General features: G+C 37.4%; 1 protein-coding gene across 1 annotated transcript in view; it reads left to right on the top strand.

Annotated features, from left to right (window-relative positions):
• The window catches only part of SLC12A2 (solute carrier family 12 member 2), a 54,341-nt gene extending 42,729 nt beyond the window's left edge, over window positions 1–11,612 (top strand). The window contains exons 19-27 of the mRNA XM_062514080.1: window positions 91–170; window positions 1,475–1,612; window positions 2,292–2,339; window positions 3,810–3,926; window positions 4,083–4,194; window positions 4,663–4,749; window positions 6,646–6,781; window positions 7,488–7,555; window positions 8,307–11,612. Of these exons, the coding sequence (XP_062370064.1) occupies window positions 91–170; window positions 1,475–1,612; window positions 2,292–2,339; window positions 3,810–3,926; window positions 4,083–4,194; window positions 4,663–4,749; window positions 6,646–6,781; window positions 7,488–7,555; window positions 8,307–8,442 (922 nt within the window). The 3' untranslated portion in view covers window positions 8,443–11,612. The remainder of the gene's footprint in view (window positions 1–90; window positions 171–1,474; window positions 1,613–2,291; window positions 2,340–3,809; window positions 3,927–4,082; window positions 4,195–4,662; window positions 4,750–6,645; window positions 6,782–7,487; window positions 7,556–8,306) is intronic.
• The last annotated feature ends 4,201 nt before the right edge of the window (window positions 11,613–15,813 follow it).

Genomic DNA, 15,813 nt, shown 5'->3' with positions numbered 1-15,813 from the left:
TCACTGGAATTTGTTCAGGGAGGGTGCATTTTTCATTTGGAAGAAAAAAGAAAAGCTGTAAAATCTTCTAATTTTGTCCCTTTTGTTTAGTGATGCCTTTGATGTTCAGTATGGGGTGGTTGTCATTCGCCTCAAGGAGGGCCTGGACATTTCCCATCTTCAGGGCCAAGGTATGATTGACTTTGTTCCATCTGGTGAATTTGCTGCTCTAAGTTCCTTGTAAAACTGCATTCTAAAAAGACTAAAGCCCATTTTAAAAAAACCAACAAACCACCACTGTTGTGGTACAGTAAAACTCAGTGAAATTGGTAACTCTGAACTGTAAGATAGTGACCCATGGTCAGGAGCAGAACCTGTGTTTCCTGTGTTTCACTTCTTTTTTTGCAAATTGCATACAGCTGCTTCCAGGAGATCTGCTGCTTTCCTGATATAAATTCATGATGCTGGCAAATTGGCACCAAATATTTGGGGCTCAAGCCCAGAAATTGTGAAAATCACAACAAATACTGCACTACGCAGGAACGCCATTGAGTTTGGTGTGGGTTGCCAACCCCATACCCAGATTAATTTAGAGACTCTGAGTAGTCTGTCTCAAATTTGGAAAGATTTTTCTATGTAGAAGACTTGGTTATGCTTTCTGAGTAGTGTTCTTTAGTGGAAAGGTGCAATTTTAGTTAAATTCCAAGCCTGTGAGCTTTGGTGCGGCTGTCCTGATTTGATAATGTGTAATTTGTTCGTGGCTTGCTCTGTGAGGAGAAATGGCACAAGGAGGGGCATCCTCGAGAAAGAGGAGGTTCCTTCACTGGACAAGATGAATGTTTTAAATATTAGGAGAGAGTCAGGGAGCCTGTCACCATGTGCAGGAGGGCAGAGGAGTGTGAGAAATGGCAAGGAGTGAACCTGCAGTGTGGAAACAACACTGCTGAGAAAACTGGAAATGTAACACCAAGGTGTCAGAAGGATCTTGGTACTCACTGGGGACTGTGTGAGTTTGCTTCAGCTCTTGACAGCTGCATTCCCACAGAAGCCAAATCTGGAAAAAAATCTCACTTGGAAGTGAGACAAGACAAACTTGGTCTGTGCCCTGCCTAAGGCTCATCTTCCTCTTGGTGTTAAAAGCAGAAACATAAAACATTTCACCAAGTGATTATTTTTCTTTATTACTCTTCTAGTTGTAGTTCCACAGTGTTACCTAGCTCTGTTTTTAGACTCTGGGCATGCAATCAACAATCACAACATGGAAAAATAACAGAAAATGACTGAGCTCTGCTCAGAGGAGGAGCCTTTTGTGCTCTGAAGTTCACAGAGTACTTTGGTGTTTTGGGTTTTCCCCCTCCTGACCTCTTTGCATGGTGTAACAACAGTTGCAGCGCCATGTAATTACTTCCAAACCCACTCAGTATAGTCAGGTACCTCTGTTGATACTGTTTGTAACAATTCAGTGGTTTCTAATAGGTTTTTTGCTTTCACAAAGATTTGCTATCATCCCAAGAGAAGTCTCCCTGTGCCAAGGATGTAATAGTAAAAGTGGATTACAGCAAGAAGTCTGAGACAGACACTTCCATAGCTTTTGCTCCATCATCCAGTGAAAGAACTCCCACTCCACGCAAAGGTAACTGCTAGTTGGCAATGAACCTTGAATTCTCATTCTTTCTCTGTTTCTTTCTCAGTTCCTCTCTCTTTGCCCAGTGATTATTTAGGGGACTTCTTCATCTGTGGAATGAAAGTGTTATGCTTTTATAGATGTTGATGTCTGTCTCTTAAGTAGTTAGTTCAGATCTTGCCAGTATGTAAAGTAAGTATTTGTTTCTAGTCCCCCAAATAAACCAGGTGGTAGGCAATGACTTAGAATGGATTTTTTTTGTTACTGAGTTTGATAGACAGTAAAAAAATGCTTGAGGATTGTTCACCACATCTGTATGTTACATATGATTGGAAGGCTGCTAAATTTATGGAGGTTTGTTCATTTTGGACTAGAATATTATGTGCCTATTAACAGATACAAATCATTCAAGATACTTCAACATGACAATAAAAAACTTCACTCTTCTCTTACAAGCAAAAGCCTTAATAATTAGATGGGTAATGGTATTTATAATTTTTTTGAAGTACAAATTAATCCTAGGACTCGGTAGACTGCATTTGTGTGCTTTTCTCTGCAAAGAAACCTGCTTCATTTCACTTCTCACGCTTTATTTTCTAACATTTTTTAAAATCTACATTTGTATTGTGTTCATTAGTATCACAAAGGAAATTAACCTTTTTATTTTGTATCTTTAAAAACCTTCCAGAGGAGGATGACGATGGAAAGACTCCAACACAACCACTGTTGAATAAAGGCAGGCATTTTCCATCTTTTTGTGTTAAATCATTCTTTCACATTGTTGATTTCAGTTTTCCTTTTGTAATTCTTTCCACACCTAAGTACCAGAGAGGAAAATACCAACCATGCAAAGCAATTTGTTTCTTCATGTCTGCTTTAGAATGTGCTTCATCCTTAGTGACTAGGCTGTGAAAGAAAAGCAACATTCTGGAAATTCTCAGAAGTTGCTACTGAGAAAGGACTGTGCATAAGTGTTGGAATAAAAAAAAATAAATTAAAAAGCTCTTCTCTTAAAGTAATGTTTGAAATGTGTTCAGAACCTTTCTGTTCCCTCAGTTCTGTGTCTCAGGTGTCCTTGCTTGCTTCAGGAAATACCCTCTGATGGTGCAGTGGAAGTGCTCTCAGTTTATTCAGTGTATCTTCCAAAGTCACAGTTGTTGCTCTGTTACTTGGAAATAATTCAATATCCTGAAAATTAAGGCTTAGTGCAGCTACTCAGTGAGATGAACTTGTTGAAATAATGCAAAGTAGTCCTTCAAATCAGCATTTAGAGAAATTAACTGAGCAGTTTTCGCTTCCTTGTTTATTTCACACTTGTTCTGAGTTAATCAGGTATTTTTGTCTTAATTGCAATTCATCTGAACTGTTTTGACATTTTCTTCGTAACTTCAGCAGCAAGAAGCTTTTGTGTTTTATAATGGAAAGTGAGATTATATCTTGAAGCACAAGATGGCAGTTTGGAAGAAGTCCCAGTATGCAATAAAGTAGTATATTAATGTAAATCAGTCACAGATGTGCTCTAAATTTTAAAAATTCCTAATAAAATAAGGACAGAGATGAATGTCAGACTCCTGGCTCTTGCTCAGACTGAGGTTTTAATTAAGAGAAAGAGCTTAGAGTTTTTTTCCGTGCTGTTCAAAAAAAAAAAAAAATCTGTTTTATTCTAACTGAATATGCTGTTATCTTGTTGTCAGTAAATCAAATAGCTTTTTGATGCAAAACAGTACTATTTGCAGAAAGGGCCCAATATACACAAAATAGCTTTTAATTTTACCACATGCTTAAAGAAAACTGGATTTAAGGAAAGAATTGCTCAGGACATGACATTTATTTGTAAAATGAGTCACCAACATATTTTTAGGGAAATTCTGTCAATTGCAAGAGGTAGAGTGCATGACCTAAAGATGGAGCAAAGTTAAATTGTCCAGGCAAATGTCTGTATAAAGACCTCAGACGTCCTTTATTTCTCAGACTCCTGCTAAATGACTTCAGCTGCTGAAATTACAAGTCTCTAGACACCCTAAATACATCCAGTTCATCTTACATCCAGTCAATCAAAATTTGGACTTGAGTTGGGAGGCATGAAGGAAAATTTTTGATTTTAAAAGTAGGTGTATCGCAAAATATTGAGAGTTACATTTGATGATTTTCAAAGTGATTAAGAAAAATGCTTCAAAACCAGAATTTCACCATAAAATTTTTACAGATTCAAAGAGCTCTCCTTTAAACTTGGCTGACCAAAGACTCCTTGATGCCAGTTCTCAGTTCCAGAAGAAACAAGGCAAGAGCAATATTGATGTCTGGTGGCTCTTTGATGATGGAGGTAATGTGCTTTATAACTTAAAAAAGCTTTAAATGTTGATATTGGAGTGGTTTTGATTTAGTTGTTAATAGATATCTGTCAGTAAGTTCATACAAAATCTGTACTAATTTTAAGTGCAGTTTTCTTAATCTATCTCAAATTCTGTTCAAAACACAGGTTTGACACTGTTGATTCCTTACCTTATCACAACCAAGAAGAAGTGGAAGGACTGCAAGATCAGGGTATTCATTGGTGGAAAAATAAACAGGATTGATCATGACAGAAGAGCGTAAGTTTGCCTTAAAAATTCCATTTCAGATACTATTATAGCATGTTACACATTGTATTACTTTCTCTTCCTACTTGCCTTATTTCAGTTGTTCTTTGCTGCATGTGTGATCATATTCTATTGCCTTTCTCAAAAAAAGGGTTTCTCCCAGATCGTTTTCGGATGAGTTACCTCAGACTAATTTTTCTGTTATGTTATCTGACACTATTTTCAAATATTTTCTGAGATTATCTGCAAGAGAGAGCTCTTCTGTTATTTTAAAGCCATAAAACTGTTTGGTTGTTTTTTCCAAAGCATGTTGTTGATTTATAGTCATATGCCAAGCCAGTTTGATTTTTGTCATTGTTGCATTTAAGATACCTTTTTTTCTGTTTTTTAAACCAGTGTTTTCTTATTACCAAACATCTGTTTAATCTGTGAAATAGTTAAAACTATGATCATATATAAAGGCTTGTTTCTCTGATTCAGGATGGCTACTTTGCTCAGCAAATTTCGGATAGACTTCTCAGATATTATGGTCCTTGGGGATATTAATACTAAGCCAAAGAAAGAAAAGTAAGTCTCAAAACACACCTTGTTTGTTCATAGAATTTGTGATGTCTTTAATTTAGAACACTTCATTCTTATCCTCTGTAAGTTATGGTACAGAAGTTCCTGTGTTACTCAGTTTTTCACAAAGATCTGGGAAATTAATTAACAATAACTTCCATGTCCAGGAATATAGAAATCTGTAGTTTTTGAATCTCTGGCCCTTAGATTATAATACTAAATTCAGAAAAATGAAGTTTAAAAAAAAAAAAATACCTGAATTGTCTGGAGCAATCTTATTTAAGAAGAGAGATGTTCACCAAAACCTACATGATCTGAATCTCATAAAGTATTGGTTTAGGGTAGGTCTTGAAATAGCCTGATAAGGCTTTTTTTTTTTTTTTTTTTTTATTTGCTTCTCTATTTTTAACTTGCTTGGACTTTTAATGTACACGGGAATAGTCATTCATATGATATTTCCTACTTTCAAGTTCAAAAAAGCATTAATTGTAGATGGATTCCAGCACAAATTTAGAATAGAATGTGTATGATCTAAAAATACCTTCCTTTGCTATTATCCTCCTTTCCCTTCAGGCCTTCTTGAGTATGCTGAAGTTGTAAAAATATCTTTTTGTATGGGCTTGCATTTATCTGAAATTCTTGATACAGAAGTTGAAGTGTTACTTTAGAACTTGGCTAAATGCTAAAGTTAATATGAGTTCTTCTATACCCTTATTGATAGTTTTGGTTGGGTTTTTATTATTTTGGGTTTTGGTTTTTTTTGTTTGTTTTTGGTTTTTTGTTTTGTTTCGGTTTTTGTTTTTTTTAATGTATAAAATATATTGAGCAATTAAACCAAATATTTCTGGCAGTCTGGTGCTCTTGGATATTCAGCTTCCAGGGGCCTGCTGCTGTGAAAGGTGTAAACTCTGATGGAGTAGCTCCCATTTATGCATCATAGCTGAGATCTGAAAATCATGTGGAATTATTTTTTTTTAATAGAAGTGATCCATGAGTTATTTCTTTTGAGAGCATTTTTCTTTCTGTCTCTATGGATACGTCCCCACAATATACCCAAAATATTTCTAAATACCATTTAGGTATTAACAAGAGCTGGGAAACAAGTGGATGAAGATGAATTTTTAACAGTTGCTGTGCTGTATAATAATGTTATTATTAGATCTCCTTTTTGCTCAAACAAAGAATAGCAGATCACATTTGTTTTCTTTATTTTGGTAGAGGTGAAGTCATTGTACAGTAAAGACCAGCAAGGGTAGATATAAAGATGTTTTGTTTGTAATGGGAGTATTTCCTGGAGAAACTCAAGGTGGGAAAAGTAGGTAATGTGAGTTCTTCTTTCTAGCAGAAATTAATTCCTCCCTGATCTTCAGAAGGTTTTATTCTGAAGTTCTTGCTCTAAAGTCCTGGTGAATTCAAAGTATTCTTATTCTTACAAGTGCAGCAGGAAGACTGAGTTAGATATCTGTGTTTTTTTTCATTTGAATGTGGCTCCTGGACTGTACTGGAAGGAGATAAAAGAAGCAAACTAAAAAGATGAAAGCCAGAAACCTAACAGCAATGGCATGAGACTTGATAACTGGTTTTTACTGTAGCATCAAAGTTAGTTCTGAAGAACCTGTTCCTAGTTATTGTCCCTTTTTTAAGACTAGTACTCTTCAGCTTTTAAAATTTGAGGTAAATTTCTGAATCGAGTAAAACTTTTAACTGTGTAGTGAATTGTTTGCTGAATCACAATGCCTGCATGTGCAAAAAGTTGATTTGATGTTCTAACTGCACCAGGCAGGGGAAAAAAAACAACTTCAGTTTGTTTTTACGTAGCAGTAAAACTTAATTTCTGATACCATTAAAATATTTTTTGATGTAAAAACTCATACCTGCTCTAATGTTAATTTAATCTTTTAGTATTGCAGCTTTTGAGGAAATGATAGAGCCCTTCCGACTTCATGAGGATGATAAAGAACAAGAAGTTGCAGATAAAATGAAGGAGGATGAACCCTGGAGGATAACAGATAATGAGCTTGAGCTTTACAAAACAAAGGTTCTGGTTTTTGTAGAATGTTTTTGCAGAACTTCTTTCCCCTGCTGCATTTGTCGTTGTGATAACAATGAGTTAATTCCTGTTACTCTCTTCTATAGCAGTTTTTTATGAATAGCAAATAAAAAGTAGCATCTAAAACCATTTAGATGGTTCACCAAAGCAAAAAAGTTCTGCATTTGAGTATGAGCAGGGGCCAGACTGTTTTCCTTCAGTATTTCAGCAGTTAGTTTAGAATAATTTAGTCTATAACCAGGTGTTTGTGACCATATTTTTTTCTTTTTTTTTTGATCAAGCTGATGTGTTTTGCTTCATTATTTTTTTAAAAAAATGCCACTAAAACCAAACTACACTTTGTAGTGCAGAGGAGCAGTTAAAGGTTTGACATCTTTCCCAAGCTGTTGTGCACCATGGAGACAAAGAAGTATTCCTTCTTGGGTGTTTCTTTGCATGAGAAAATAAATTACATCCTGTAAATAAGGCAGCACTTGACTTCCTTGCACCTTCTGAGCTTGCTGCTTTCTTTTTTTCCCAACCTTAGAACCATAGTTTTTTTTGATAATGAGAATGAGTTTCCACACGGAGGTGGAAGGTACCTCTTTTCATTAATTACTCACTCCACTTGGTCATACTGGTTTTATTTTATATTTAAAAATTTCACTAGTTTTTAAATAAAAGCTGTTCCTAACGAGTTTCTTTTTATTTACAGACTTACCGACAGATTAGGTTAAATGAGCTGCTGAAAGAACATTCAAGTACAGCTAACATAATTGTCATGTAAGTAAATTATTTGAATTTGTGGTGTTACCTGACTTGATATGGAGCTGTAATTCGAAATATAAAAGTAATTACAGATCAGGAACAGGACTTTTCCTTGACATTGAGGTATAGAAATATTCAAGATTTCAGTGCTGACTGTATTTATTTGTTAAAAGTATGGAGCTGCTGTACTGTTGAAGAAAAAAAGTACTGGTTTTAGTGTTGTGCTTTTGATTATGCTGCTTTAGTTAATCACCTCCACATTTGTGGTGCAGCTCGGTATTCTCACATTCTTTCTGCTCCTGGGTGCAGTTACTCCCCCTCTTTCTCAAGTCCTTCCTTTGCTCTCCTTTTTCAGAGGATCTCCCTAGATAAAATTAAGTCATCTTGCTCACAGATTTTTTTGGGGAATGGTTTTGGTGTGAGCAAACCAGAGGCAGATTGTAGGTTTCATACTGCTGTATTTTAAAATGTTGAAGATGTGGAAAATGTCCTCAGCTGAGGAAGATTCTGCATGAAGCTGCCTGAGTATTAAATGGTGTTGAACAGGCCAGAAGTTAGGGGGAAATAAATGTAAATGCCTGTGATGTTTGAGATACAAACTCTGAATTCATTAATTCTGAGGGGGGCAAAATAAGATTAAAAAGGCTAGGAAATCTGACTTAAAATCTAGATCTTTCTGGAATCATCTGTCATATTTATTAAGATCCGACCTGTACGTGGCCAGGTTTTTCTGCTCAGTGAAAGTTGTTTCCCTTGTGGCTTGCAGGAGTTTGCCAGTGGCACGGAAGGGGGCAGTTTCCAGTGCACTGTACATGGCCTGGCTGGAAGTTCTCTCTAAAGACCTGCCACCAATCCTCCTTGTTCGTGGGAATCATCAGAGTGTCCTGACCTTCTATTCCTAAGAGTGCTGTCCATGGCACAGCTGTGATGAAATGGTACTGCAGTGCCCAGGGGAGAGCAGAGTGACTGCCGTGGTCTCTAGTTCATTAACATCACAAAGGCAAAAAGTGACTCTTCTTTCACTATTTCACTGACTTGAAAGCACACAAGGAAAGTCACTGTATTTCTAAAGTTGTGACATCTTCAGTTTTATTCTATATTTTCTGTAATTTAATCTTGCTTAATGGGGGAGGATTCCTTGTTAGACTGAAGAACAAGACAAGCTTTTTGTTTGCTATTTGAATAGCAGCAATAAAATGTTGTATTTTTGATCAATGAAAGGATTATAGATTTATAAAAGCCTTTTAGCCTTGAGGTGCCTTCTGAAATTAACCAAATCTCACCCATACGTCCTATTTTGTAAATTTATATAGAATGTCAAAAATCTGCCTTCAACTAAGTTTCGATCAGACTTCCTTTAGATTTTAGTCTATTCCATATTACAATAAAAATGAATGCTGCTTTTCAGTCTTCCATTGAGCTATTAGTTCTTAGTACTGTATGTTTTCTATCATCAGGAAGTTCTATGGCTTGTTGGTTTTTTGTTTGTTTTTTTTTTTTTTTTAATTATTGAATCTGTTAGATTTGAAGGTGAGAATTGGGGCAGGTCAGTTGAACTAAAGCGAATCCCTGGCATTACTGTCACCAAGGTTTGTAACAGTTAAAATAAAACTTAATTCTGCTTGTAGAGAGAGTTCTTTTCCTCAAATTTGACAATGTGTTATACTTTGGCAGTAGTCTGAAACAGCTAATTTTGTCTGCCTTGGCAGAGGGTAGTATCCTCTTAGTCTTAGCTCTGCTGTGAAATCAAACTCATCTTGCTGGCTGAGGCTTTTTATCTTAATAGAAATTGGAAGAAAATAAAAGACCTGTCCTGGTTCTTGGCCTCGTTACATTTTAGTGTCACTTTCAACTTACTTTTGAAACAAAACTCGACTTAAGGCTTGAATGGGGATAATATAAGCAATGTGATGCTATCTAACAGAAAACAGTAAACACTATGTGGAATTGTGCTATCCAGTATGAAATGTAAAAGCTGCAGTTCTCTCGCATTTTTCAACAAATGGTTAAATGGACCACTAAGTTTTTGGGGGAGATGTTTTTAGGTCAATTCGTTCAGTTGTCAGAAAATAAATTTAGTCTTGTTAAATAATACTCAGGTTTGATCGTCTAGCAATTTTGATCTATTCCATGCATCCTACTTTATACATTTTCTATGTAAAAAAAAGAAACTGCCAGTCTTATATGCCCTTTCATTGTATATTTTGGAAACTTCTTAATTTAGTCTACTACAAACACCTGCAAAAGAAATTTCACTTGAGCCTTTGTATAAAGGTTAGTAATATGAACTGGTTTTTAAATTCCTAATATTTTTTTGGATAGAAAGGATTGCCTAAAAACATTTCACAAGCTTTTGATACTAGCATTGGACTTGCTACTGGATCAGTTTACCAGTGGGTGAGTGACTTTCATTTAAGGATGCACAGAAAAGGTTTTTGGGATTTTTTTTCTTTTTTGGTTGATTGGTTTGTATGAGGGGTTTTTTTTGTTTTGTTTTGTTGTTTTTTTTTTCTTTTGCTAAATACAGGATCAAATTGAAATGTAACTGTTCCTTTTGAAAGATGAAGTATAATCATTGTGTGGCAAGGTAGGGTTTCAACTTCTTGTGATTAAAGGCAAAAAAATACACTGTGCCAGTGTACACTGTTGTCAAGTTCTTGGTAAACTGCAAAAAGTCCTTTTTATTTTTCTTCCTTTTTGTTTGCTGTTTCTGTCAGTTAGATTTGAGACTATGGAATCATTTCTCTTTTGAAAAACTTCTAAGAAAAACAAAGATGCATGTCTTGCTGCTAAGTGTGAGATAACTGATGCCAGCATGAACCCAGCTTGTTATGATAAAACATTGTAAGACAAGACAGACAGTGTGGGGTCAAAGCAATGCTTCCTTCCAGGTGAGGGGATGTGGATCAAATTTACCAACATAAATATCACAGGTTTTACAGTGTTTTATAGGGGATAAGGTTGTCACAATGTGCATATGGAATCATTACCACATTTCTCCTTGTTTTATGGGTAACATTCTTTTGAGCAGACAGACAGTATGGCATGGACTTAGTGCTGCTATCTTTACAAAACAAATACAAAAACAAAACATGCACAGGTACACTTAAAAAGGTTTATTTGCCCATTCAGGAAACCATTGCTTGTGATCTGTAACACAACACAGAAACCAAATTAAGTATATGTGTATACATGCATATATGTGTATAAAATTATATAAAGTATATCTAAATATGCATAATGGGGATAGTTAAGGTCATGTCTGTGAAATATCATAGGATGCTTTTCACATGCACTCTCAGGAGTCCACTAATGCTAGGCATGAGGGCAAGTTCCAAGATTATTTGCTCACTTAAAATTTGAACAGTTAATGGTTAATTGTCTGCAACAGATGTCAGTGGCAGTCACTCCAACTCCTGCTTTGATTTTTTGACACCAAATTTACTTATGTTCCAATCATCATTAATTATGTGGAAAATTAAATCACACATGGCAATTCATGCCTTCTTATAGATTAGGTTCCTTTGTATGGGTTTAGAAAGACAGTAATAGCTGGTGGAAATCAATTATTTATTTGTTCACTTGTATCTAGGTTTCCTTTTACATACATTCTTTTTATATGCCTTTTTTCTGACATTACATATTTAAAAAAAACCTAAAAATAATTTAAAAGATTTGAGTGTTAGTGGGTCATGGCCCACTTGGTTTGAGGTTGTAAGATTTGACACTGTACTGTAACTGTCCCACACAATGCTTTTCTAATGTTTTAACGTAATTATTGCAGTTAATACTTTGTACCAGGGGGATGTCACTGCAATAAAAGTTAATTCAATACAACTCTTGTCTGACAAAGCCTTTTTTCCCTTTTTTTTTCCTTTTTTTTCCTTTTTTTTTTTTTTTTTTTGGTGGTGGGAAGGGAGTGATATTCATAATTCAACAGGTTCATTCTGAATTTGGGTCGTGACATGAATATGCTTACTGCATCCATCTGATAATTACCTTTGCAGTGGGATTTGCACAGGACCAAAACCATGTTGTTTTTTTGGGGAGGCATGTTTCTTCCAGTAGGTCTAGGAACAGCAGTCATTGTATAAGAAAATATCCTTGTAGGATTTGCCATGGCAGCACAGACCCATCCTCAACCCCTGTTGTGTCTCAGCTGCATGTGTGGTACCTGAAAATCTATTCCAAATAATTTTGCCCCTGAATACAAAGACTCTCTTAACTCCTCTTTCTCCCACTAAAATAGAAGTCCACTGGGACATGAAATGTGTTGGGAAAATAATCTTCTCAGACTGTTGCAAAGTTGCTTTGTAAGCAAGACATGTTTGTCCCTAAGTTCCATACGCTCTACTAAAAAGTACTGAAAATTTCAGGTTTACGAGCATAAAGAAAGGGTGGGTTCTGCCCTTGAAATTCTATAGAGCACTGAAAAATTTAATAATCTCACCAGTTTTGGTATTTAATCCCTGCTCCATTCAGAGCTCTTCTGCATATGCATTGTTAGTCGTGTTTAAGTCGAAGCCTTTGGAGTGAGGTCTGGAGGGAAGGGAAAGCTTGTTAAAAATGCCCTGCCAGGTCCCATGGCATTGGCTCTACTCTGGTTTATTCTGTAAAGAGACAGAGAAGGTTTGTAGCAGCTTTTTCTAGATCCTCCTGCTGGCTTGGAGTAATGTGAAGAAGAGGAGCTGAATAATGACATTTCCTTGTGCTGAATTCATACATTAGTGACACCAAGCATGTGTTTGAAGGTAAAATACAAGGATTTGATCCTGGTCAATCCCATCACTTCACAAGAGAGTGAAGGCTTACACTGCAGAGAATGACTGCTGTGGTTTTTGTTTTACAACAGGGAAGCAGGACACCCTTTACCAGTGTAGTTACACTTCCCACAACACCCTTGGGGTCCTGTGGATCCCAAAACCTGATTTTGTTCAGCTGGTGTGGGAGTCAGGCTTCAGGTCAGTGTGACCACACTGTCACATGTGGTGCATCATCAAATCCTTCCTCCTGTTCGCCTTTGTGTGGTGCAATACAGGTTTCCAGAGTTAACTCGAGGAGGTAGATGGAGGCCGCTGCCTGTGTTTAGGACAGAAAGAGAAGGTCTGAAGGTCTGAGTGTTAACATGGAAGGAGAAAATGGTGAAGGACAGCAAGCAAGTTCTCCAAACAGCAGCAGGAATGAGGTTTTCCTTGAGGTACAGGAGGTGTTCTGAAGTACAGGATGCCCAGAAGTGCATCTGGTGCTGGCAGACTCTGCTCCATCTCGGTCTCCTCTGAGCTTGCTGGCAGCTGCACAAACAGGAATCACCAAGGCAAGTCCTGCTGACTTCCTACACCCAGCAGAAGGAACCTGAGAGCATTTTCTTTGTCTCTCTCCTGTGATCTGCTTGCCTTCTCTTCCAGAAAATTTTGGTTTTCTGTGTCCAGGAGCCCCCTCTGCACTCTGTCTGCACAGCCAGTTTTAATTGCACCTCACCACGCAACAGGGAGCAGGGAGAGGGAATCCCTCAGGAATTAAATTGTCAGGCCATGTTAAATTCTTAACGTATCTTCCTTGGAAGATCTCTCAGTAGTGAGACAACCTCCAGAGAGCAACAGCAAAGGCCTGCAGAGAAATGTCAGCCTGCTCTGCCTGGCTAACAGTGCTGTAAAAATGACTGTACAGCAGCCTGTCTTGTGACACTCACAGCCCTCTCATCCCTGTTGACAGAAAACTGATGGCAGTAGCCCCTGGCTCTGAGATTTCCTTCACCATCCCTTCCTGGGATCTGGGGAAAACCGACCCTGCTGAGCTGCAGCCAAAACAAGCTCCAGTGTGAGGTTCCATGTCCAGGTCCATCCCCTGGTGGTCCCTCAGATCCATCCACAGTGACGACTGAACTGCTATAGGAACATCAGAGAGGGAAATCCTAGTTCTGTACAGTTTCTAGGAGTTCCAACTAAAATTGTATCAGCAGGTGGCACCACTGCCTTTTCAGCATTTTGTGTAATGGCTGAAGCTGCACTGTCAAATGCACTCCTGCCCTGTTCCATTGCTTCCATTCATTAAACAACTTAGCACTTTGAATAAACAACAAATACCAGCATAATAACATTGTTTTCCATATCTATATTTTTAATAATTTTGAATGGGTTGGTGAAGAGTTTAATATTAATTTTGCAGGGCCCTGTGGGAAAAATTACTGTGTTTTTGCTCCAAAGAGATGCAAGAACCTTCAAGCAGAGGATGCCTGACAAATTCAAGCAGCATTTTTACCACTAAGTAACCATTTCTTAGCACACTGGGTGATTGTTGCTTTTCTCAGTGTCTCTTTCCAGCAGTGTTAGCCTTATGGAGCAGAGGGAGAAATGCTGCAAGCAGAGAGAGAAAAGAGATGTTAGAACACACTGGCATGTCCCATCTAGTTTCAGAGGGATCTGTGACATTCCAGTAAGGCATTTTACTTCATAAGCAGCAAACAAGACAACTGTCTGCCATTTCCAACTACAAAGGTGGGAGCTGGATGAAAGCAAATGTTTTGTGTCATCCTGAAATATTCAGGTACAGCTGTTTAAAGTACTGAAGCAAACTGAATCCTGTAGCTAGACACATTTTCATATTTAGATTGAAAATAACTTTATGACACTGTTGAATAGTTTACAGCTACTAAAATCTTGGAACAACTTTGCAATTAAATTTGTCTATGCAAAACAGATGGTAACATGGAGTCAGTCACAAGCAAAGTACTTCCACAGGCTCTGGCTGAAAATTAAAGAGCTGGGATTAGCCTTGAAATATCCTCACTCCTGGCCCTGTGAGATTACTCATTTTTTCAGACGAAGATATCTGGCTGGATGGTTTAACCACAGCATTGCAAATTATAGGGACTCTTGAACAATTCCATTCTACTGCTGTTACAGTACTGCATACAACAACATTTGGAGTAGTATTAAATAAAATTGCACATCAAGTAACTGGGGAGACACCTGTGCAAGAGAATTTGCCAGATAATCCAGTGTTAGCCCGTGTGTTTTATAAACCTTGGGGGCAATTTAATGCCACTCCTCTCTCATGGGTAGCAGCGTTAAAAAAAAAAAATGAATCAAAACCGTTTGATAAGGTGCAAAAATACCAGCACAGAAGTCAGGGTTGTAGTTTAAATACCTGGAAATCATGGCAGGTCAAAGCACAGTTCCTGCTAAAGCACTCTGCAGAGTCAACCAAGGACAGCTCTTTGCAGAATTAACAGGTGAAATCAAGGCTAACCACACACTAGTGCGGGCTTTCACGCAGGGTTTTGGCTAACCTCATACAGATTTCATTTTATGGAGCGTTGTTAAGAGTCTGTTCTCATTAAAGTCTTTCTGTACCCTTCAAGCAGTAATAGTAGTTACTCAGGCATGGCAGGATTTATGAGTAAAGTTCAGCCTTTGGCAAGTACATGACAAACCTCGCTGAGCACTCTTTATTCATGGCATTTTTATTTTCATTGTATTGCAGGGCTTGGGGGTAGCTTTCATGTTCTTTCCATGTTTGTAAGGATCTAGAAAAATGAGGCTTGATTCTCAGCTGTGACTTGGAAGTGCAAGGTTAGGATTTCCTCTGTAGCCAGAGCACAGATCTCACTTTTTCCATCCTGTTGGCCAACCCTCAAACCCATCAGTTGTTCTAGAGAAGCCATTCTGCCCTGGACAAAACATTCCAGCATTAATTTGTGGTTTGGAAATGCATCTGTGTGCCATCACTCCAAATGCATCACTGTTGAGAAATTTTCACTTTCCCAGGATTAAACAAGGTTAGTGATAAAACCCATCTTCCCCCACTGTAGCTTTGGCTTTATGTAGTCAGTCTCTCAATACAGGGCAGTAAGCTCTGAGCTGTAGTTTTGTCCATGTTCTGAAAGTAATTAATCATCTTTCATGGCAGCTTTTATTGGTAGATTTGGGATTCAGATCAAATTGTTTGTGTGTGTGTGTGTGTTTTGCTGTGAATAATAGTAATAGTTTCTCTTCCTTTTAATGGGGAAACACCTAACTTTAATGGCTTTCTGTAATTTCTTTAAAATAACACTTTAAAATTACTCTTTGTAATCTACTTTAAAACATTCATGTGGGATAATTAATGGTTTCTGATAAAGAAAAATCAAATACATAAACCAGCTTGTTCCTTCAGTCCCTGAGCATAAGGGAAGATACTTCCCAAACCTAAACAAAAGCAGGGACAGATGTGTGGTTTCACTGGCTTCACTGCAGTGTATGTACAGACCTTTAAAACTGACCTATGATACAGGA

Source organism: Cinclus cinclus, chromosome Z, assembly GCF_963662255.1.
Source record: "Cinclus cinclus chromosome Z, bCinCin1.1, whole genome shotgun sequence".
Taxonomy (NCBI): Eukaryota; Metazoa; Chordata; class Aves; order Passeriformes; family Cinclidae; genus Cinclus; species Cinclus cinclus.
This window is presented reverse-complemented; position numbering and strand designations above follow the sequence as displayed.